This window comes from Tauraco erythrolophus, chromosome 7 (assembly GCF_009769465.1).
Source record: "Tauraco erythrolophus isolate bTauEry1 chromosome 7, bTauEry1.pri, whole genome shotgun sequence".
NCBI lineage: Eukaryota > Metazoa > Chordata > Aves > Musophagiformes > Musophagidae > Tauraco > Tauraco erythrolophus.
Window position 1 is genome coordinate 9,748,946 of NC_141471.1, and position 25,969 is coordinate 9,774,914.

At 40.6% G+C, this 25,969-nt stretch overlaps 1 protein-coding gene across 4 annotated transcripts in view; it reads right to left on the minus strand.

Moving 5' to 3' along the window:
* The window catches only part of LMBR1 (limb development membrane protein 1), an 81,655-nt gene that overhangs the window by 25,750 nt on the left and 29,936 nt on the right, over nucleotides 1-25,969 (minus strand). For all 4 annotated transcript variants that reach the window (XM_086614366.1, XM_086614365.1, XM_086614364.1 and 1 more), the window contains one exon: nucleotides 20,721-20,824. In XM_086614366.1, the coding sequence (XP_086470492.1) occupies nucleotides 20,721-20,824 (104 nt within the window). The remainder of the gene's footprint in view (nucleotides 1-20,720; nucleotides 20,825-25,969) is intronic.

Below are 25,969 nucleotides of genomic sequence, written 5' to 3' on the forward strand. Positions count from 1 at the left end.
AGCTTCTCTGTATTCCTCCCAGGCTATCTGTCTCCGCTTCCACCCTCTATAGGCTAACCTCTTCATTTTCAGTTGGTCCAGGAGCTCCTTGCTCACCCACGCAGGCCTCCTGGTCTTTTTGCCCGACTTGTTCTTCGTCAGGATGCACCTCTGCTGAGCTTGGAGGAGGTGCTCCTTGAATGTGGACCAACTTTCCTGGGCCCCTCGTCCCTCCAGGGCCGCCTCCTACGGCACTTTGCCCATCAGGTCCTTGAAGAGGCCAAAGTCCGCCTTCTTGAAGTCCAGGGTACAGAGCTTGCTGAATGGTTTCCTTGCTGCCCCATGGATCTTGAATCTTTATGTAACATTTACCCTGAAAATTATGCTCCCTACATAACCACTGCATTCAACCATGAATGAGGACCTCAGGCACCCTAACCATGAGCACTGATCTCTTCTAGCACACCAGTTCCTCTCCATCATTAGTCCTCCGCAAAACAGCTGAGGTAGCAAGAAGGAAAAGCAGATGAAAAGAGACATACACAAAATTCCCCTCGAGGCTTGAGTGGGCAGATTTAAGTCAAACTCCATAAAAGATCTCTAACACCAAATTTCAAATTGAAGGTAGGATATGGATTTACTTCTAGAATGTATTTTGTGTAGAATAAAAGTGGCTTTGAGGTCATTAAAAGTTACTAAAATGTTGGTTTTGTAGTGCTCAGAAACTAGCTTTCAGTCTTCCATGAGCTATTCTGAAGGTGATCATCTAAGCTATGCACTTGAAGATTAACCAGCCATATGTTTAATATTAAAGTTTTGAACTTATAAGTTAAGTTCAATAAGTGACAATAAGTCACCAGGAAGCAAATAGATTACAGTCCAAATACTGAGCATCGATACAGAGCCTTCACTTTACAACAGAAGTCAGCCACAGGATTAGAAAATCCAGAACATTTAAGGATGTATGCACACAGCTGCTTCAAGCTGTCCAAAAACCTTGAAGATTCCTTTCCTCTCCTTAAGCAGAGGAAAAGAGAAAGCTACCTTCCAAGTTTCTGAAAGCCTCGGCCACAGAAATTGGATTCCTTATTTCCCTACTATGAGACACATGCACAAATCTCAGCCTCTCTGACTTCAAGTTTCACAGCAACAGATTCTTCTGGACAAATCTGGAAAATACTTCACTTCACACGGTGACCCAAACACCGACTCCTCCTCCCCTAGAGGAGCACAATTATCGAAACAGAGAAACAAGAACCACACTGCGATGGAGATGGTCAACAATAAATAACATTTTTCATATTTACTGCTAGTGTTCTCTGAAGACAGGCAAGATTAGGACAGCACAAATAATACTCTCTCAAAAAAAAAAAAAAAAAAAAAGGAAGATGACCACAGCTGAGGTTACCAGGGCTTTTATCCAAAAGTACTATCCGCACAAACTCTCGAAAAAAATATTTTTTATTTATTTGTTTATTTAAGATGCTTAAGCATATAGGTGAATACTTAAGCTCAATTAGGCACCCGTAAGTTTGTGCCCTATTCAAACATTGATGTTCCAGGAACACTAGTTCACACTTACATACATTAGCTCACCTGTCAAATATCCGCTATATTCAAGGAATGACAGGTACGGAATTTCGCCCCATGCACACACGCACAGAAAATTTCTGGAAAATCACAAAATGGTTGAAGTTGGCAGGGATTTCTGGAGGTCATCTGGTCTAGCCCCCCTGCTCAAGCAAAACCACCTACAGCTGGTTGCCCAGGACCACCTCCAGTCAGCTTTTGAGTACCTCCAAGGATTGAGACTCTACCACCTGCCTAGGCAACCTGCGCCAGTGCTCAGTCACCCCCACAGTAAAAAAAAAAAAAAAAAACACTGAGAAGTGACCCTTACACACTGTTACCACTTTTTACTTTTGCTGAAGGTTGTTTTGTTTGTTCTGGTAAGAAATTTAAAGCTTAAAACATTATCATTAGTAACATCACTAATTTAAGAGCTGGGCAAAAATCTATACTCCTGACTTTGAGAACAGACAGAAAAACCAGGTAACTACAAGCAATGTTTCACTTTATTTCAATTAAAGCAAAACTATGTAAATAAATCTTGACATTCAATGCAGAATAATTTTTTTTCTGTGCAAAAACCTCTTCACTGACAGTTTGGCTTAACATTTCTTCTTTGAGTCATTTCACTTCTCTCCCACAGCCCCATTATATTACTCAGATTTCCTGGATGAACCAAAAGTCACGGCATATCTTCATGGCACAGAAGATACTGTCACTTCTATTTCACATAATACTTGTTGCACTTTTTGAATCTGTTTATTCCTCACAATTTTTTGTGTGAGAAAGAGCATTAACTTTAGAACCTGACACCTTCAAAACCAGCAACAACTCCATCTAAAACTGGAGAACTTGAACAATAAATGTACTCTTACAAGCTTGTTTATGTTCAGTCTACACCATCACAGCTGTCTTGAGTAGCGAGTAAACAAACACATACAATATGAAAAAACATGTAGTGTAGGTATACAGGACTACTTCAAATTAGCATTCTAAGGAAGGAAAAATAGTCTTACAGCACTACAACTTAACAACAAAAAAAGTGATTGACTTTGAATCAGTTCTTTGATTTCTCATCATCAGTGTGCAACCAGAAACAAAGCAAACCTTCACCACACAAGCGAAGGAGGTGACCTACGCAGCAAATGAAGTGCACAAGCACACAACACACGCGTGTGTATGTGCACACACAGGGATAGGTAAGGGGATAGAGGGACAGTCACCTTTGACGTCAGAGTTTTCCACTTGGACTGTTTAATCAGGAGAAATCGTCTCATGAGCTCTTACAATGACTGCTTAACATTCCTATGGAAACTAAACTGACTATAAGTGAGAGGAATGGGAAAATACGTTGTATTTTTCGTTTTCTGTACTGTACTCAAGAAGGAAAATTAAGTTATCCAAGTCTTCCTCTAGTTTTCATTTCCTAATGGTTCTGACAGATAAGAACAAGAAAAGGACACACTGTACAACCAATTGACTTGCATAGAGTTTTTCAGAAAGTTGTTCTATATCACAGCTTTGAAACCTGCATTTGATAACACAAATACTATGTAATTCTTGAGATGTCCTTAATTACAAAGAGAATGCAAATACCATAATTAATTCAGTGTTTTATTAATTATTTTAACAACATTAAACTTGCAGTTTAACTTGTTTTAAGGGAGGAGGGATTTATCTCCAAACCAAGCACAGATTGCACAGTAAAGCACCAGAAGGATATCTCCAGGATATTGACATAATGAGGAAAAAAGACTGGTTTGCATCTATCCTACATTCTTGCATTTCAAGAACAAGACAGCAGTTCCAGCAGTTTGGCTGGAAAGGTGCCCAGCAGAAAAGGACCTGGGGGTATTGGTCGACAGCCAGCTGAATATGAGCCAGCAATGTGCCCAGGTGGCCAAGAAGGCCAACAGCATCCTGGCTTGTATCAGAAATAATGTGGCCAGCAGGACAAGGGAAGTGATTGTCCTCCTGTACTTGGCACTGGTGAGGCCACACCTCGAATACTGTGTTCAGGTTTGGGTCCCTCAATTCAAGAAAGACATTGAGGTGCTGCAGCATGTCCAGAGAAGGGCCATGGAGCTGGCAAAGGGTCTGGGGCACAAGTCCTATGAGGAGCAGATGAGGCAACTGGTGTTGTTTAGCCTGGAAAGAAGGAGGCTGAGGGGAGACCTTATCGCTCCCAACAATTACCTAAAAGGAGGCTGTAACGAGGTGGGTGTCAGTCTTTTCTACCAAGTAACAAGTGATACGACAAGAGAAAACAGCTTCAAGAGGCACCACAGGAGGTTTAGACTAGATATTAGGAAAAATGTCTTCACTGAAAGGGTTTCAAGCATTGGAGCAGGCTGCCCAGGGAACTGGTGGAGTCACCATCCCCAGAGGTATTTAAAAGATGTGTAGATGTGGTGCTTAGGCACATGGTTTAGTGGTGGACTTGGCAGTGCTAGGTTAACAGTTGGACTTGATCTTCAAGGTCTCTTCCAACCTAAACGATTCTATGATTCCAAGACGCAGACTGAAATAAGTTATAAACATCTATACAGCTGATTAGGGGGGGGCACAAGGAGAACAATCTTGACATCATCATCAGTTAAAATATCAAATTCAGATTTCAGCACAGCATTAACTACACAGCCTTAAATAATGCTCCTATGCTGTAGACCTATGACATGAACACAACTGTAGCCTTCAGAAATAATTAAAAACATTCCACTCCACCTCAGGCTAAATCGTGTTCATTTTAAATACAGTGATAAGACAATTCTGAAACACAAGAGTGAGCTCAGGCAGTACATTTGCTTTATTTTCAGTAACACAAGCTGACCCCTGCAGTATTTCTATTAGCATGTCAATTTTAAGGAGGTCAAATTCCTTACTTTCTCTTGGCCAATTACTGCTGGGATGCTGGTTAAGTTAGAGAGGTAACAAAAAAAAAACACACCAAGATTTTAAAATATTTTTTACAGTGCTACAAATACCAGATATCAAAAAGAAAACCACAAACTACATAAAATGTAATTGAGCTTCAAGTTATAAAATTAAATTGGGAAGAGAAATACATGTGAAGGTGGTTAGTTTTCCTACTTTCACTGCTATACACTAAGAATATTGGTTTGACTTCAGCTTACATTTGTGTGCACAAGGAGGCAGGAGTAGGAACGAAATAAGGGAAGTAGGTGGTCTTAGGAAAAAAAAAATATTCCTTTAAAAAACAAAACAAAACAAAACAAAAAAAAACACAACAAAAACCAGCAAACTTGTCTAGAACACAGCCTGGGATTAGACAGATTACTTGCCAGTCAGGAAGATTAAAACATCTGAATCTGTAACCAGGACACATAGTCCTCAAAGGAAATGAAGGATGCAATGTAGGCCATGGTTACTTCTTCAGACACTTCCTGAAGATCTCAAAAACAAGCATGGCATGAACAGAAGAGATTTTTTCATTATAGAGAAGGGGCTCAGAAAGCATCCTCGCTTTTGTAGGTGTTAGTGCTGCTCTTACCCATCCAGAGATATGCAGAGGCGAGGGAAGGCTGTAAAACACTATGAAGAAGAATAAAGAGAGGAACCAGAGGTGAAACAGAAAGAGCAAGAGAAAAAGAGACAGCAATAATGTGAGCTAGAAGAAAAGTAGAAGAGTTGGAAAGAACCCCCTGATCTTTGGTCTTCAATTTGTACATAAATTTCTTCCTCGGTTGGGGAATGAAAGGAATGTTGCTCCAAGGATTGACTCAGGGCCATCCTTTGGGAAGCATGAACCACAACTTGGAAGGAAGGTGGCACCCCTCTTGCTGAACAATGGTTTCATTTTTAGTAGCCCAATTTTGAAGTCTTTTCCATGAAGGCCTTTAGAACAAAACATCAGTCGTCATTGCTTCCAGCACAAGGACATAAGATGATCTTTGTTCAAACTGCTAAACGGGAAATCAAAACTCATTCAACAGCTTGCAATTTCCTCAAGTGAGTTTCAGATTATCCATAAGGAAAAACAGACTTCTGAACGTGAATTACCTGTGTGGTTCCCTATTGTCAGGGAAGCAGAAGCTTGGCATCACACAGGCCAACCTGACACATAAAAGGAGTCTCTTGTGAAGGATGAAAAAAGATATGGTCAACAAAAAACACTTCTGGAAGGTCATTACTATAATCTGATAGAAACTACAACTGAACTGTTTAGCAAGAAAATAACCTGGCAGATTATACCCTTTAACTTCCCCCCCCCCTCTTTTTTTTTCTTTTGAACTTCAAAGTTTCACAGTCTAGAACAGCTCACCTACATTTTTACTCACAGCACATTTTCAAAATCCACTTAGTTCTTTAACTAGAGCACTTAACCAAGTGAAATAGATTTTTTTTAAAAAAGGAACATCAATCCCAGCAGCCTGGAACTTGCCAGAAGCCTAGTAATATATGTCATCTTCTCTGTACACTAAGGGGCAGGGGGGTGGGGGAAGAAACAAACAAAAAAAAAAAACCCAAACAAAAGGAGCATTTGAAGCTCTCAAGGCATGCCTAGAAATACAAGCTGTCCTACAAACACATTTTAAGTGGTTTGTACAGCCTTAGAGATACCTGACTCTCAGACTTCTGCTCCTTACATAGCTTGGAGCAGCTGGCCTAAGGGTTCATGTTTCCAGAAAAGCCTAATTTTAGCAAGAACGGTTTTAATTATTCTAGAAGTGTTTTGCCAAGTTTTTAGTTGCTACACTGGAAGGCATCATCAAAAATCTTACCATGTTTCTTTCTCCTTATGATTTACACAGGTAAGTCATCCTGGATGATAAATATTCAAAACATATTAAAACCAGCACATGGTCAAAAAAAGGTCAAATTCTTCAGCTGAAAAGCCCAACGAAGCACAAAGGGCAACAAGAGTCCTGAACGGATGACAGAAGTCATACAAGCCAAAAAGTACCACTGCTAAGGAAACCCCTTTTCCCAGCCAGTACACGTGTGTTAAGCAGGATGACTATTATGCCAGCTGCAACACATTAAGACTTTTCCCACTATGCCTGTTCACATATAACATCTAGAGACTGGTTTTTACTTTATAAGACAACATATGTCTGGTATAGCTTTTCAATAAGGAAAAGGGAAACTTCTTGATAATGGAGACAGTAAGAAGTACGGATTTTTTTCCTCATTTGAAATTCTATAACTATTTTGAATGATGTAAGTTTAACAACACAAAATGCTCTGCCATAAGCCAGCATGGGTAATGAGTGAAGACCTTGCTCTGCACATTGGTTGTCCATAAGGTTTCAGGAGTTCTGCATAACCAGCAACTAGCACAGCGATCTTTCCTGACTACACTGACTCATTTGGACAGTGTACAGACAAGACACCCCCTGACTGCTCCTCTCTCCATTAAGAGTCACATGCAAAATCTGGAAAGGCTTAAAAGGAAATCTCTGACGACTGCCATTCTTGCAAAGCCAAGGTAAAACATGCACCATATATGCAGGAAAAAAAACAATGCACCACAGCCCCACCCCTGCTTTGAGAAAAAACATTTGTTTGCTGGAACATTACTTGGCTATAGTGATTTTGATGAACAAATTATTAGCGCCCATAAGAATGACATTTTTTGGAACTACGTCACCAACGTACATGGTATGTTTTCTGTTAGTTCTACCTTTTAATTTGGTTGCAAATTGTGTAGGAAAAATAAAAAACTAACTTATTATAAACGAAGTAAAAAATTACGTTACACACAAAACCAGAGAGTCCTAACAGAGTTTCTATGGTGCCGAATATTTGAACACAGTTCTGCTTGGACATCCTGACCTCTTGCAAGGCAGGTAAACATCACTTTTTTTACACCATGCCCTGATCCATGGGGAAAGCCTGGGAAACAGTTCTGCAACTGTGGCACATTTAAAGTTCACATGAAGCCCATTGTTTCCATGTGACAAAAAGGAGTCTCCACAACCTTTAGATTTGTTCAGAGAGAGGCTGACTGCAACAAACACACATGCTAACATCTGCAGAAAAGAAATGGAGGCACTAAAGAAGAATGAGAATTACAGCAGGTATGAGGTTGGGGACGTTATGCAGTAACATTACATTTTCAGCATGCGATACCCCCACTTTCTCAGTTTGTGAGCATGAACAAAGAGATCAGCTTCAAGCATTCTAACCATTTCTATGGTTAGAAACCATACTTTGAGCAATCTTTGTTCTGACCTATGGAAGACAGTGCAGAAATAATTTTTTCTAAAAAGTAAAGGAGACTAATTTTCCATCAGGTAACATGGAAACACATACTACACTTAGTACACTGATATTTTCTCAAGGGGCCATTACTTTATGAGACTATCACAAATTACTGAGTCAAAAACAGAAGCTGTAGTTTTAGGAACACTCGATTCATTTTGAAAATGTAGAAGCCAATGACTCCGAACCTTCACAGGGCAAGCTAAAAAATTTTAAGCAGTAAATAATATATTCAGGCATTGGATTCAAACGTTCAGGGAAAACAAAAGTTTCCTTGCCCATTCAAGCACCAGAGACTTCAGACTGCAACCAGTGCTTACTGTGTCTTCTCCCACATCTCCTCTTCCCTCACGGAATACTTCCGGCTTGTGGGGATTTTAAGATTAAAATGAACCCTTTTTATCGCAACACAGTGAGTGTATTTTACAGTTTATATTTATTTTCCACACAATACAAATCTTAGAAATTCAGTCACAAAACATTCCCAGCAACTTTCAGCTGATTTTTGTGTTAGTATTTTTTCCCAAATGATTTCACAGTCTTTACCATTATTTCAATGGAATAAGAGGCAGCAGCTGAAATAATTTAACTGTATAGAATGTAATAGTCACACAGTGTAAGTAACAAAATCCAGAAATTTCAAAGAGAAACTAAGAACTGGAGAGAGAAAAACAAAATGAAAGTTAAAGGAACTTGATGGAAAAAAAAAATCATTATTAATTCTTTGAGTATTGGCTAAAGACATATACCAAAAAGCATTAGAGCTATGCCTGCCAAGTGCGAAATGAAGGACCAAAACCACCCAACTAGAGGTCAAAAAGAAGATGCCTTTATTTAGTAGACTGGTGAAGAGGACATCTATCCAGGATGGACTACACCCACTAGAGCAACTCCTCTGCCAAAGAAAACTTAGGCCATCTTCTCCAGTGTCCCAGAAGAGTTTCCAAACCACAGCGTTATAGTATATTTTGGGGTTCATATCAGTCAAACTTTCCTATTGACATCACTGCATGCAAATAACTCACTGAAATTACCCAAGAACCAAGATGGACTCCTTGCAGACTCACATCCTCGTGACTGGGACAAAAATCAGTTCTTTCCCACTTTTTTTCCAAGGATCTACTTAATAATCCAATACAAGACAGACTCCAGTGTGAATGATAGCACAAGATTCATTTGTTGCCTAGCAGTTAATGCATTGTTTCAAATAGATGGATTTAAACTACTCAAGCAAAGAGCACACACCTGACTCTTCCACATCTAGGTACCATTCTTGCATATATAGCATAGAAATAGTGTATTAGAACAACATTTGCTCCACGTTTTGTAACAGAAGACATACCAGTTTCTTATAAAGAGGAAAAGCTACACAGAATATCAGAGAAAACACAAACACCTACTAGCTGGAAGAAAATAATCACAGCCTACAGCTGTCAGATGTATGCGACTACCCTGCTGCAGCCTGCCCTTCCCTCCTTTGCAGAAATTAAGTATTGGGGAAAAAAAAATAAAAGAAAACAAAAAAAAAACCCACACAGGATTCAGTCAAAACTTTTATCAAAAAGGACAGATGCAGATCTACTGACACTATAGTAAACGCATACAACCCAAATCTTTTGGGGAGGAGGGAAGGAAGAAATGAAAGGATACACACAGTAAAACAATGACTGTCCCAACACGGCCCCTTTCCCCCACAAGTTTCCTCTGTTGTTCCATTCGCTAGACCAGCCCTCATTAATTAGCTCTTAGATGCTCCACTCCTTCCACCTACCAAGTTTCCCAGACTTTCCAAAGCCACCTGCAACAACATGGGAGCTGTGGGATTTCTGAGACGCTGAGTCTCCCTCTAATCATTTACTTTTGGATCAGAAAGAATCTTTCCTGCTAGATTGGAGTTATAGGAAGATAAACAGATATTTTCCAACTTCTTTGTAGCTTGGCAGAGGATTAAGATAAGTAATGCAAAAGCATAAAGAAAGACTTGGAATTTGTGATTGTGTTTCTGGCAGAAAGAAACCACGAGGACAGTTCTCAAGAGCAACTGACACGTAGAAGCACACAGGTCACTAATAAAGTTCTAATTTAAAGAGAAACCTGAAGTTTTTTTGGTGTCAATGTCTATGATTAATCCCCTGCAAGAATGAATAAGATCAAGAAGAAAGCACACTTCTAGGAATCGGCCAAAGCACCAGACTGCTCGCAGTTCCTTTTAATAAGCTGGGAAATCCTTCAAAAAGCTACATCAAAATATTTAAAAAAAATAAATAAATAAAAGAAAGAAAAAGGGAAAAGAAAATGGCCAGGGATGGGAGAGAAACTCATTGGTCCTCCTTCCTCCCCTCCTTTGTAAACAAATTTGTTGGTTGCCTTAGAAATCCTCACTACAGATGCATCAGCTCCTTCCTTGCACTGTAATTTTAGAATAAGTAATTCTTAATAGAGAGTAATCCTTCATGTGGAGTATTTCTAGTAATACTAAGTAAGTAATATAGACTAAAGGTCTTAAATATAACATCGCTGGTTATCAGTACTAAGGAAAAAAAACATTGTTTTTATAGAGGGAATCAGAAGTGATGTTTATTTAGTGAAGCCTATTAGAAAATTGTTTCATGCCTTTCTATGATTAAGATATTTATATTAAAAGATTTGCCACTATCAATATAAATTATATGTGAATTTTCCTCTCCGTGAATTAAAATGATATTTCTATTAAATCTGTAAAGTTTGTTTATTTTTATATAAAGTAACAAAAGTGCCTAAAGACACTCAAAATAGATACAATGCTTTTGCCTGTCCTGAAAAGTCACCAATTGATGTCAATGAAGACGCAAATGAAAACACAAACTAATGTGAAAATACTCACATATTCAAATCTTAATAAAATATTCCATATGCATAAACCAGCCATTTTTATAAAACAAATCACCACACTCAAATAAAAACAGCAGCAGATCAATTAATGCTTACCATTTAACAAAAAAACCCAAAACAACCAAATATGCCAAATTCTTAGAGGCATCTGCCTTTTTCCATTGACTAAGAGAGGGGGCTTCTAGATCGCCTGAATCACAGCCATTTCAGGGATCCTGCATGCGTGGATACTTACTTTGTTCTCAAAGGATGGCAAAATTTTCTAGTTTAAATGAAATAGTTATATGATTTTTTTTTATAAACTGACAATTAAAATGAAGAAATACAGCTCGGGGTTTTTAGATAATATAGCTATCATCTACCACAAAAAGAAGGGTCTACAGAGGGTATTATGGATGCTCTATCCAAACAAAATTGGAAAACTACTCATTTCTACCTAAAAAAAAAAAGTATCTTAGGAAAGCAAAAATGGGTATTTTATAACCCATTACTTCAGTTTACATCAATGATAAAATGAAGAGATTCTCCCTTAGTATCGGTAGCTGTACCATCTGTACACTTTATGAGTAGTAGAAGTATTTAGCATGTCTATTTTTACTCACGCAGAAGTCTAAGTTACCCTAAAGAGAAATAAAAACTGTAACAAAAAAAAAGAACACCTAATTTGTTCACTAAGAAAGTAGCAGAGAAAAATTTACATTTTATTCTATTTGCAGGCTTCCAGCTACATGTTAAAGCTTTTAGCAAAGATCTCTGGAAATCCCACAAAACATAAGCCTGCTAAACACAGCGGAGATGTACAAGTTCAGAACAACGTAGGAGTGGAGAAAGCACACGAGTTCAGCAACGCGTTTCACTCCTGGCTCAGATGAGGTGGAATAACTAATGCTCCAGTGCCAGCTTCTACAACTAATTAGTTTTACAGATGACTCTACCTACTCATACACAAGAGTCATCTAATAGAGCTTCTCCCAGTATACCAGAAAGGTAACAGTCAGAGAACCACATTTTGAAAGAACACTGAGCGTGTTTGGGATTTTCTTTGCACAGTGTTTTTACCCCAGTATTACTAATAATTCATGTTTCATCTTGTTACTCCACTAATTTCCATAGCTCAAATACACGAAAATGCTGCAAGAACACGACTAAACTGACACAGTTTGCTTTTTTATCTGCATTAAAGAGTTGGTCAAAAAAGTAATTACAATCTCAACCCTATAAACTACAGCAGAAAGGCTGAATCATTGCTCAGCTAATGAAGCTGCAGTGAGGCAGGTAGTGTAGAAAGCTATGCAAAGTAAACTATACCATTAGCTTACCTCCTGTTAAAAAGAAATACATTCTAATTTACGGAAGCAACCAACTGACATTTAACTGCTTCAATGAAATGGAGCACAGATCACATCTCATCACATCTTGATCCAATGTGTGCAACAACCAACATCTACTTATTTCCCCCTCCGCTGTCCCAGATACAGAACCCATTACGTATATTCAACAAACCATAGATCTCCTTACGGTAAAATAAAAAGGATAGATTTTGCACATATCCCCAACTGAGTAAAGCAAGAGCTCTAATAAAACCTTACAAAATGTTTTATAAAGCTACAAAAGCAAATTCACACTAAGCCTTTCTTCCTTGATACCCACAAGTTCCTCTGTCCTAACCATCGACTCTCGAATTTCTTTTTATCTTGGTCTTATTGAAACATGACAAGACCCTAAATTGAAAGATACATACATGTTACTTACCTAAAAGTTGCTGTCTTGCACAGCCTTTGTTCCTAAATGTCTAAATACAGACACCCAATAAATTATATATGCTGAAGTCTAGGCTTTGCAATAGAAAAATTAATATAACCAACATTCCCAGCCTCTTCTTGACCTATCTGTAGTAATTTTTGTATTCTTACTGTCTTTAACTTTACCTTAGTTACAGTCATTGTGAAAGGACAGAAAACCAAACATCCCTGCAATACATTTACAAAGCTATTTTTGTCCGATTGTAATCTCTAGCACAGTTACATATTCCAACCACAGGCCCTCAGAAGCATGCCATACACTCCCATAACTCTTTTCAGATTGATTTGCTGAAATAAACCCCTAAAATAAGAAATTTTCTTTTCTTCTGCAGAACTGCAAATAAAGGACCTCGCAGTGTAAAACTGTAACTTCAACATGTTTTCAGAACACTTGCCAATGTAACACACTAACAAGTATGCTAAACCATCTCGCCTTCCATTTCCTGCCATTTTATAAGCTCTTCTCGAATTTAATATTAGATATGCCTGTTCTCTACATACAAATTATAAACACACTCTACGTTTAGAGGTATACACACTGTTTCTGAGACTTCAACAGAAGTCAAGATGAAGAGTCAAGATATGAACCATTCTAAATGCAAGATTTACTATTAAATACAGTTCTTAACTATCTACCTTAGATCTTACGGATTATGTTACGGGTTTGTATAACTGTCAGTTAAGTATGCTTTTATTTTAATAGGTAGGAGGAAAAACCCTGATCAAGCTAGTTGCCAAATCAGAATCCTAGAATAATCAGGATCTGGTTCCAAACAACAACAAAAAAGTCAAATAAATTTTAAGTGGTGTCATTTTAAATGACTTCAGTTTAAAGAACTGGACTTCATATCTGAACTTAAGATGTCAGCTTATGTCAAAAATACAAAACCAAACAGCTGCCTTTGATGTGACTGATTAAACAACTTTTGTCTCTGGTATTACTAATGGAATGAGTAAATGGGTTGTAATATAATGTACGATAATTCAGTTACATACTAGTAAACATTTCATGGAGATCAGAGCACTAAAGTCTCAGTTCATGCTGAATGATTTTATAGACAAATAATATGAACTTAAATGGCAAATAAACATACACTGTTAACAGGGTACCTCAAGACTATTTGGTGAGCCATTACACACAGTGGCCCGTGGGTATAGCAGTCTGAGGTACATGGAGGCATAAAATGCATAGTCTAATGCTATTTCCAAACAAGGTTCAAGACTCTTGCACTCTCCAAATCACTTTTCCAGAAAAATCAAGACAAATTTAGAAAATTGACTGGTTTTAATTAGACATAATCTCATATTGGAAAGGAGTTCCATGCCAACTTCCGCAGTATTTTGTATTATAGGAACAATTGCTTCCCATGGAATACTTCTTGAGATTAGCAAAAAAGTTTCAGAAAGTAAATACTTCAAAACTGACTTTGAACATACTTCCTACATTGGCTTCATCACACACTGAAGAAATGTTTTACAGTGCTCTACGCTTACAGTTAAACCAGTCACTGTTTGCTGGTTTAACACTCCCCAGTTACTGGGGCACACAGCAAAACTGGGGAGTACCGCTTTTCTATGCGTAAAAATACTGAAATGAGAATTTCCATACTCACCAAGAAAGGAAAAAGTGGCAGGTTTACTTTTCACTTATGTTTATTACTTTGTTTAGTTACCTAGAGTTTGCAAATACGATGCACTGCAACACAACAGATGACAAGTCTCACTATACAGTAACGTGATGAGGAAAAGTCATTGCTGTTGATAAAGACGGAGTGTACCAAATCAACTCAAACGTTGAGGAGATGGATGACGTACACACTGTGGCTGCTCAGCAAGTTCACAAGAGCTTACCTTCACAGCAAAAACAGCAGCTTCAAAAAATGCTAGTAACTCTATTTTTGCAAAGCTTCAATGTTTCAGTCCCTCCCCAAATAAATAATTTTCTTTACAAAACACATTTTTAAAGCCCAGTGGAAGAGGGGAAGGGAAGAAACCTGCCTCTCACAGCAGAAGCCACTGTATTTCACTATTTGGAAGGGAACCTACACAGGAGGTTTTACTCGCACAGGCTAAGGGGCAACTGCTAACGCCGGCAGGACTCTGCAGTCGCCACAGCAGAACCTTTATACAGTAGCAAGCACTACGCAATAAACCACTCGGAACACCGGCCCATCTCACCTGCCTTCAGTGTATGAACAAACTGCTACATTTTTAAGTGCTGCTTTTATTAAAATAAACTCAACGAGAATTTGGGAAGAGGTACCAAGGAAAGGCAAGCAGATGGAGAAACTAGCTGACACATAACAATAGCTGGTGAAATATTACTCTTATTTTCTGTAATAAACACCAAGATCAAAACATTATGCAAGTTAAATTTCCTTGAAAGGTTCCCAGCAGGAGTTTTCCTTTTTGTTTGTGCAGTACGCGATTTCCTCTCACCCACAAAAAACATACCAAGAATGTGCATGTGCCACTAACACTAAGCAGCACTTCCTTAATCACTCATTTCCAACAATTTATGGATGATCAGTGGCAAAAACGAGCAAAAATAATGAAAGCATGCAATGAAAGCTCATTGAGACAAACCGGCTTGGACTTCCTACTCATTTCTGTGTCTCTTTAAGATGGGGGTCTGATACAAATTAGCCACTGGGAAAAAAGTCATCTGGTCATAAAATACAGTACAGGGTCACTTTTATGTAAGTTTGCCAAAAGGGACATAAACCAGGACAATTTCAAACTGTGACACAGGATAGAAGTATATTAAAAAAATCTTTGTTCCTCCTCCATTGTGCTGTCATGTTGCTCAGCTTTATAGACATTCTGAGCACCAGCTCTGGCCTCTTCGCTTCCACCTGGTCTACCTAATTAATTAAGCAAGGAAGTTACCTCAAATTTTTGTACTATTTGTTTTTATTATCATGCACTTCTTTTGATGTTCCAGGAGTTAACCTCTTAATCCACAGACTCTGTGTGTTGTGTTCTGAACATTTTGGGATGTCTGGATAATTTGGATAATTGGTCAGGATGTTGCTGTCGCTCATGTTAAACTTTATGCCATGACTTCAAGTTCAAAGATCAGTATTAAGGTAGAATACTTCATAAGCCTTTTTAAAAACTCCATTCTTGTGATTATGCAATACCTAGTCCTTCCAGTTTCTCATGGTGCTAAATTGCACTATTTGTATTTTCTTACAAGGAAATTACTCCTAAGCATCTTTATCTTTGTCAACTTCAAACAAATACAAATTTCAGTTGAAGCTACATCAAGAGAAAGCATATTTTAAGGTCAGGACAAGGTATAGCAATTATCTCCTCAAAAACGCTTGCCTCCTTCACGCAGCAGCACACGTAATTTTCTGTGCAGTCAGTTATCACACATGGAAACATCAGCGCTGTGAGCTACAGACGCTCAACAGCAAATGCCACAATTTTCCTTTTTTGGAGAGAATGATAGAGAATAAGGTTAATTCTGATGTTAAGAAACTTGGTTGACACCTTTGTTTCATAACTGTACTACAGAATTTGAGAAGGCCAGTGACAAAGAACTGAAAGAGTATCTAAACAAGAAATGTGACTTTAGGCACAGACTCTACAAAGGAAGACAAGCAGAATATAGAAAGACATTAAAAAGTTTTTAATACCGCTGCAGGAGATAAAAGTTACTTCAGGTACTCGAACAGCTCAGTTAATTAGCACTGGCTAAGGTGTAATACATCACAATGAACTCCAATTACTTCAATAGTCTGGAAAAACGTAATTCCCATGTGTGCATGAAAATACATGTGCGCAAAAACACACACATGCCATGTACACATATATACACAAAGATATACATATACACATAGTACACACAAGAGGTATTACTTTTACAATTATTTTTCTAACAGAATTCTGCAACTGCCATTAAAAGAAAATAAACTATAGCAAGGAAGAGCACACAAGCTCTTTAAAAGGGCATGGTCAACCCCCTTAGGCCCACAGTGCCCTTTTTGTATCAGCATAGTGGTTGTAATTAAAAACTAGGCAGAAAATCAGTTTGATTTTCAGTACAACATTGCATCCGTCCATGGTGAGTGCCTAATTTCCGTGTTTCTCTCTTCTGCACAATATGCAAGTCCTTGGTTGTTTTAAACTGTTGCCCTGGGGAATCAAAAAGACTCTGTAAGAGGGGCCATGTGCCACTTAGAAAGTATACTAGCAACCAAGAAAAAAAGCCATAGTAAATTGGAAGATGGTTAATCAAACCCATTCAGATTCATGAAACTTAAACAGTTAAGGGGGCAACGCTTCCTTACAAGAACATGGAAAGAAAAGTTACAGAAAACCTGTAATAGCAACCTATGAGCTATGTGAAATATCATAGCTTGCAAAAAGTTCACATTACAGTGAATAGATTAAAAAAAAAAACAAACAACTTTTTATAGCATAATCTATGATAAACACTCAAATAGATAGCTAAAAACTTCAGGGGTTAGGCCCATATGTGATAATGATTAACATTACTGTCACAATTTAAGCTGAACGAAGTAATCCATTAAAAATTGAAAAAAATCCATTCAATTTCAGAACTGAAGCTCTTTTAATCGTTCCTTTTCAGAACTTCTATTAAAATCCAACAAGTAATTCTTACATGAACACCTTCGAATAGACATCTTGACTATGCACACCTAAATCTCACATGACCTATTTATTGATTATAACGAAGGTAATGCTATGACAAATTCAAGATGACCTGCATAAAAGCTTCCACTGGAACAGTCTTTTTATCCAAGTTTAGAGCTGAGTGGGTATCTGGAATCAACTGCTTTCCATACTCCTGCTATCCAATTCCCAACTGAGAGATTAGAGATTAGGTATCCTGTGCCAAACCTCCTTATCGAATGTCTTTACATTTACAGTAGATCGCACTTCTCTTAAATGCTGCAAGTTTTGCCAAATGCATGAAATATCCTTTTAAATTGAGATCAGTAAATTCTGATTTTGCCAGTTAACAGTAACAACATTTGAATGATATTTTATCTCTCTGGCCCATTAGTCTGACGTGATGAAGGAATGACAAAACATAACAACTTATTTTTTTTAAACTTGCACAAGTATAATCAAAACCAAAATAATTTATTAAAAGTACCAGAATTCTACGAGGTAATCATCATCTCCAAAACTTGCCTGAAAAGAGAAAAGTAATGTACCCTTCACAAATTCTAGAACTGAAAGGCTTACACGCAATCCTGAGATCGATTAAGCATAAATTTTCCCAGATTCCAATCACTCTGTTATGTGATGTAACTCTTCAAAATATATATATATAGTACTTATTGCAAGTACAATCATTTATGTGCATCAGAATTTGAACAGAACAGCACACTCAATTTTAACTATCAACTTAGAATCATAGAATGGTTAGGGTTTGAAGGAACCTTAAAGATCATCTAGTTCCAACCCCCCTGCCATGGGCAGGGAAACCCTCCACTACACCAGCTTGCCCAAAGCCTCATCCAACCTGGCCTTGAACACTTCCAGGGATGGGGCAGCCACAGCTCCTCCGGGCAACCTGTTCCAGTGCCTCACTACCCTCAGAGTGAAAAATTTCTTTCTTATATCTAATCTAAATCTCCCCTCTTTCAGTTTAAATCCATTGCCCCTTGTCCTATCACTACACGCACTTGTAAAAAGTCCCTCTCCAGCTTTCCTGTAGGCCCCCTTTAGGTACTGGAAAGCTGCTATAAGATCACCCCGGAGCCTTCTCTTCTCCAGGCTGAACAGCCCCAACTCTCTCAGCCTGTCTTCATAGCAGAGGTGCTCCAGCCCTCTGATCATCTTCGTGGCCCTCCTCTGGACTCGTTCCAGTAGCTCAGAAGAGACATTTCCCACTTACTTTCTAAGAAAGGCCACCAAAGACAAGCTATGTATGTATAAAAATGGACTACAATTCCTACATCTTCACAAACAGCTTTAAGGCTCACTCAAAGCTGGTAAAACAATTCAGTATATGTCTGCACCCATTTTGAATACTTCTAAATACAGCAGCCAGGTAGAACAGGCATTGGACGAAGATCTTGAGTGTCTGTACTAGGAATCACATTTGGCTCATGGGCTGTACTAGAAACATCCAAGAGAAATCAAAATAACAAAACATCCCAAAAAATTGTTTGTGTTTTTTTCCCCTCCTCACAATAGGTGGGGTTTGATACTAAAATCTGATCTCATCTGCCCCCATGAAGAAACAAAACCACTCTAAAGCACCAACAACTGTCTTTTTCCCAACATCTGCAGACAAGTTATGGTTCTATCTCATTTGGAATTATAAATGTTTCCAAGTGTAAACATGCAATGGTGATCCTATTTATACTGAATGGGATGGATTGATAACCAGTATCATAAGTTTAAAAGTTACACTGTAACTATTTTAAGTTTTAAGTAAAGTGCAAGTTTAACACAGCTGGGATACATAATTCATCTGTTGAAGCCAACAGAAATTTCCAAGTCAAGAGAACACACCAGCAGAACCGTACATAGCACGCTAGTGGAGCGAATCCTTGGTTTTGGCTGGACTGCAGGAGACACAAATCCCACTAAAATTCAGTTAACTTTTTTTTTTTTTTCAGAAGAAAAAATACACAGTGGCTGTGGCCAGATACTTAGAGTCAAAAGGAAAATGGAGTGGCCTCCACTTGAACACTGAAAGGACAAACTGAGTTGCTGAAGGTTTTCTGAGCCCTATAGATAACAGCAGCAAAGGAAGAAGAGGGGAGTTTTTTCCAGCCAAGTTGAATAAGTAGAATTAAACATAGTAGTATGGAATATACTTAGTCCATCACCAAACTCCTTTGAAGTTGAACTCATTAGCTTGGTCATCCAAACCTAAAACCAAAGCAGCTTGGATACACCTACAGTTCGGTCACTACAACGCACCGCCGCAGCAGCACCAACCAGCGCAGAGCAGGCTACACTGCGAGTATTTTACACACCCCCTTGGTGGGGTCCTGCCAGTCCGCTCCGACACAGCTATATTGCTCAGTCTATGCAATCTCCTGGTAGCTTCAGCGACAGAATAAATTCTCTGTTTCTCCACAATACTCTCTCTGAATGAAAATCTTCCTTCATGCTGTACCTTCTTAGTATCTTACTTTATTTGGTGTCCTCTGTTTTCTCTCTTAAGTGTCTACATGAATGCTACAACCCCAAATTGCTTGCAGTACTTCACTTGAGTCTTCCCAATTCCACCAAGAACAAAAATGGCACCTTCATCACCTCTGTGCCACATTCCTCTCAATGCAACCAGGAATTACGTTTTCCTTCCCACCACAATCACCCCCCTGTTGATTTATGTTACATGTGATCCACCAATGACTCAGTCTTTTACACCCATCTGAATTATCAGAATTCATTTTCCTGATTTCAGACCACTTTCCAAGATCTTTTGCTTTCTAATAACTGTTGTCCAAAGGTATGGAATTCCCTCAAGTGTAGTATCATCAAAACCAAAAGTGTAAACATTTGCATGATAAAGATTAATGAAAACATGCTACAATTGGTCCCCAGTCATTCCAGCTTAATTTATTTGATATTTACGATTTGAAATTCCTTTTGCTATGCCTCTCAGTCATTTTTCATGATATTTCTTTAGTTCACATATTAATGGTTATCACCTCATTGTTCAGAAATTGCTTTGCCAAATTCCATGCTTCGACGAAATATTCAGGCCTCTCAACTTGAATATATTCCACTAAGTTGAATATTTTTAGTTATTCCCTACCCATTTAAGACAGTTTTCTTAACATATTATTGTTAATATCACACTTGAAACTCTTTTGGGATGTTGGTAATCTTTAAAATTGTTTTCTCTGGATCATCTGTCATTTAATCAACCTTCCCATTAGTAAAAAGCCTGTACTTCTTTCCCTTGCTGCTTTATTTCTAGTGTATTTATTGAACCGTCTCTTTTTTTAGTATCCAAACAAAATCATTTTCCAACAAACAAAATCTCAATTAAAACACTTCATTATTAAAAAAAAAAAGATGAGTTAAGTAATTTTCTTGATCTCAGCTTAAACGGTTTTGCAAGGATTTTTTTTCTTCAAGCTTACTCACAACCACACACTGTATACTTATCTCACCTGCTTGTGCAAGAGCGCATATCCGTACATAAACATTCACATAAGCATACACATCCCAACACCAAATCCTCCCAAATTTCAGTTTCATCAGAAACGAGGGTTGAAAACAGAATATATACTGTAATTACCTCTGTATTTAATGGTATTTTCCTACCTTTTTTAAGCCAGCAAATCCTTCCGATTCCAGGAAGAAAAAGGCAAAGGGCATCAATACAAACAAACATAAATTTGAAAAAAGAGAAGCAAGATTCCATAAACCTGCAACAAACAAGAAAAAGTTTACATTATAAGTCCCTCAGCTTTAGAAGTTAAAGATGTTACATTTCCCTCTCTTACATATAACAATGTAGTATACATACAAGTGCTAACAGAAGCCAGGTTTTTATGGATATATAGTTATTTACAGGTCATAGCTGAAAAATACCCATTTCTCTGCACAACGATCTCAAACAAAAATTGGATACCAACTTAAACAGCAGCAACAGTCTGAAATCTTGGAAGACAGACTGCAAACTCAGGTGGACTACTTCCACAATATCCCAGTCCAGGCTCTTCAGATAACTGTTTAAAAAATTTTCAGGACAAAAGTATTTTACTACCATCAGTGAATCTCACTGTCCTAGGTTATGATGTAAGATGTGCGCAAAAATATGTATTCTATCACCATCTTCATGAGCTGCTGAAACCAGGTGGGGCAATGTTCCCCTTGCCTCCTCCTCCCAGACTGTCTTCTGTTAATGGGCCATCAATGCCTTGCCCATGACTGTGGATCACTCCCTCCAGGAGCCATCTCTGTTTGATGGGCAATCAAGGATCTGCGGCCAGACTCCCAGAACAACATCGGCCCCATGTGAGATGCTCCAGCGGGGGAGGAGAGGGCGGGCCTGGGGACTGCACCCGGGGGCGCGCGGGAAGGGGCGGCGGCGGCGGTCGGGCTCTGGCAGTCACCGGGGGAGACAGACGGGCACTTGGGGCTGCTGCTGGACTACTTGGGACAGAGCAGCCACTCGAGGAAGACCGGGCCATCTGCAGCACCGCCGGCCCTTCGGAGGGGCCCGCGCCTTTCGGCAGGATCGCTGCTTCTGTGGAGCCACGTCCGCCATTGCAGGAGGACCGCAGCCACCGTTTGATCAGACTGCTGCCAGCACCCTGACCAGCAGGGTGTCAGGTCGTATTCTGACTCTGTCAGCGGGTTTTTGTTTTTGTTTTTTTTTTCTTTTTTGTGTACTATTGCATTTGGGTTGTTGTTGTTGTTGTTTTCCCTTCTCTTTAATCTTCCCAGTAAAGAACTGTTATTTCTACTCCCATATCTTTGCCTGAGAGCCCTTTAATTTCAAAATTTTAGTAATTCGGAGGGAGGGGGTTTACAGTTTCCATTTCGAGGGAGGCTCCTGCCTTCCTTAGCAGACCTCTGGTTTTTTTTTTTTTTCAAACCGAGACAATTTTTGGCGCCCAACGTGGGGCACGAGGGCATCGAGAGGAAAAGGAATAACAGTTCGTGAGCGACCTACCTTGTTGTAAGTGTCACCATGTGGTCTGGCTTACCCTGGTTCGGGTGGCATGTGGTCGTGGCTGTATTTCTTCCATTTGCAGGCCCTTATCTAAACATGGGTCCTATAACTAAGGCCACTGTGGCTGTTATCCAGTTCGCTTTATGGGTTAATAAGGTGAAGAATTCATGGATTTTTAACTTCCTCTGGAAGGCAGGCACATGGATTCAGAGTTATCACACGCTAACTGTATGTTTTTGGGGTTACTTTCTTAATGGTACCTACTGTGAGGAAATGACACCGGGAAAAATTTTCTCCCAACCCTTCACCCAGGTCTTTGGGTCTGCCCCACCAGTCTTTGAAGGATTCAAATCTTCTCTAAATGCTAATGATATCATACAGTGGTTGGTGCTGCTGATATGCCTGTTCTTTTTAGCATTCAGAGATAAGGGAAGATTGACTTGGATAACTACCCTGATATCTACCCCAGAGAATAGGGAAGCTGCCCCAGAGCCTGACACTGCCCCAGAGACTAGAGATGCTGCCCCAGAGCCTGACTCTGTCCCACAGCCCACCTCAGAAATGAACCACTCGGACTGGATGGGGGTAATGGAGGAGAAGATACGCCAGGTGCTGAGGGAATACACTTCCCCAGCTGATGGGAAACCCACTCCCGGCCCCGAGGAGAGGGAGCTTGATGGTGCAGCAGTGGAACCCACAGATGTTACAACTGTTCAGGTTCCAGCTGAACCGCAAGGGCAGCTGCAGTCAGCAGCCGTCGCCCCTGTGGAAACAAGGAAGTCTAAGATAAAATCAAAGCACCCAGATAAGGATAAGAAAGGAGGGCCCTCACAACCGGCAGGGGAGCCAACGGTTGAAATCATCACCGAGTCCCTGACGTACGAAAGTCTCCGTAATCTGCACAAAGACATTGTACGACGGGGGCGTGAGGCCTATACAACCTGGTTACTTAGGGTTTGGGATCTTATGGGTACAGGCGTGCAACTGGATGGTACTGAGGCAAGGAATTTGGGACCCTTGACCCAGGACTCAGGTATGAATCAGATATTTGTAAGGGAGCCAGGGTCCTTTTCCCTCTGGGAGCGGCTTTTAATGAGTGTAAGAGAGAGGTTTGTTCACAGAGAGAGAATGCAGGAGCACCATCATAGAATGCGCTGGAAGACCCTTGAGGAAGGGATCCAACAGCTGAGAGAAGTGGCGGTATTGGAGGTTCTCTTTGGGAGAGATGGGCAGCATGATAATGACCCTGACAAGGTCAGGTGCACGGGGCAGATGTTGTGGAATCTGGCAAATCTAGGGCCATCTCAATACACCACCTTCATTGCAACAATTAATGCCGATAACAACCAAGAGACAGTGGGCTCTGTAGCCAACAAGCTTAGAAATTATGAGAGTATGATCAATGGCCCGATGCAGGCTCATGTCTCTGCTGTGATTAAGGACCTCAAAGAGGAGATGAGGGAGATGAGGGAGGAGATGAGGAGGAACAGTTCTCACATGGCACCAGTGCAAGTTACAGGCCCCAGAGTCAAAGTCCAACAGAAAGGGTACACCCCACGAGCTAACCTGTGGTTCTTCCTGCGTGACAATGGGGAAGACATGGCAAAGTGGGACAGGAAACCCACTTCTGTTCTGGCAGCACGGGTGCGTCAACTCAAGGAGGGAAACATTAATCAAGGGAATTCCACTAAAGTGAAGGTAGCCTCAACCTCCTATAACCAAGCTGCTGGGTATGATCTGTCAGATCCCCTTGAAGGAACCTCTAGTATGTATACTCAGGAAAGAAATTACAACCAAGGCTAGAGGGGCCCTGCCTCTAGCCAGGGAGAGGCACGGGAAAACCGGGTTTTTTGGACGGTGTGGATCCGATGGCCTGGCACATCAGAGCCACAAAAATATGAAGCATTGGTTGATACTGGTGCGCAGTGTACCCTAATGCCATCAGGACATATCGGGGCAGAACCTGTTTCTATCGCCGGGGTGACAGGGGGATCGCAGCAATTGACGCTGTTGGAAGCCGAGGTGAGCTTGACTGGGAAGGAGTGGCAGAAACATCCCATTGTCACTGGCCCAGAGGCCCCGTGCATTCTAGGCATAGACTTCCTCCGGAATGGCTATTACAAAGACCCAAAGGGACTCAGGTGGGCTTTTGGAATAGCTGCTGTGGAGGCAGAGCACATTAAACAATTGAACACCCTGCATGGACTATCAGAGAATCCTTCTGCAGTTGGGCTCCTGAAGGTGGAAGAGCAGCAAGTGCCAATCGCCACCTCGACAGTGCACCGCCGGCAGTACCGGACGAATCGAGATGCTGTGATCCCCATCCACAAGATGATCCGCGAGCTGGAGAACCAAGGGGTGGTCAGCAAGACCCACTCACCCTTCAACAGCCCCATTTGGCCTGTGCGCAAGTCTGATGGAGAATGGAGATTGACAGTGGACTATCGTGGCTTGAATGAAGTGACTCCACCATTAAGCGCTGCTGTGCCGGACATGTTGGAGCTCCAGTATGAGCTGGAGTCTAAAGCAGCGAAGTGGTATGCCACTATTGACATTGCCAATGCCTTTTTCTCCATTCCTCTGGCAGCAGAATGCAGGCCTCAGTTTGCCTTCACCTGGAGAGGTGTGCAGTACACCTGGAACCGATTGCCCCAGGGGTGGAAGCACAGTCCTACCATCTGCCATGGACTGATCCAGACTGCACTGGAAAAGGGTGAGGCTCCAGAACACCTGCAGTACATTGACGACATCATTGTGTGGGGGAACACAGCAACGGAGGTATTTGAGAAAGGAGAGAAGATCATCCAGATTCTCCTGGAAGCTGGCTTCGCCATCAAAAAGAGCAAAGTAAAGGGACCTGCCCGGGAGATCCAGTTCCTAGGGGTAAAGTGGCAAGACGGACGGCGTCAGATTCCCATCGAGGTCATCAATAAAATCACTGCGATGTCTCCACCAACCAACAAGAAGGAAACACAAGCTTTCTTAGGCGCCATAGGTTTTTGGAGAATGCACATTCCTGAGTACAGCCAGATCGTAAGTCCTCTGTACCTGGTTACCCGCAAGAAGAATGATTTCCACTGGGGCCCTGAACAGCAGCAAGCCTTCGTCCAGATCAAGCAGGAAATCGCTCATGCGGTAGCCCTTGGCCCAGTCAGGATGGGACCAGAGGTGAAGAATGTGCTCTACTCTGCAGCTGGGAACAAGGGTCTGTCCTGGAGCCTTTGGCAGAAGGGGCCTGGTGAGACTCGGGGCCGACCACTGGGATTCTGGAGCCGAAGTTACAAAGGGTCTGAAGCCAACTACACCCCAACAGAGAAAGAAATCTTGGCTGTCTATGAAGGAGTCCAAGCTGCCTCAGAGGTAATTGGCACAGAGGCACAACTCCTTCTGGCACCCCGACTACCGGTGCTGGGGTGGATGTTTAAGGGAAAGGTTCCTTCCACGCATCATGCCACTGACGCTACTTGGAGCAAATGGATTGCCCTCATCACGCAGCGCGCCCGTATTGGAAGCCCAAATCGCCCTGGGATCTTGGAAATAATTACGAATTGGCCGGAAGGCGAGACTTTTGGATTATCTTCTGAAGAAGAGGAGGAGCAAGTGACACGCGCCAAGGAAGCGCCCCCATATAATGAGCTACCGGAGAGTGAAAGACGATATGCCCTCTTCACTGATGGCTCCTGCCGAATTGTAGGTGCTAGCCGGAAATGGAAAGCTGCTGTATGGAGCCCCGCACGACAAGTTGCACAAGCTACTGAGGGAGAAGGTGGATCGAGCCAACTAGCTGAACTCAAAGCCGTCCAATTAGCCCTGGATATTGCTGAGAGAGAGAAATGGCCAAAGCTCTACCTCTACACTGATTCATGGATGGTAGCCAATGCTCTGTGGGGCT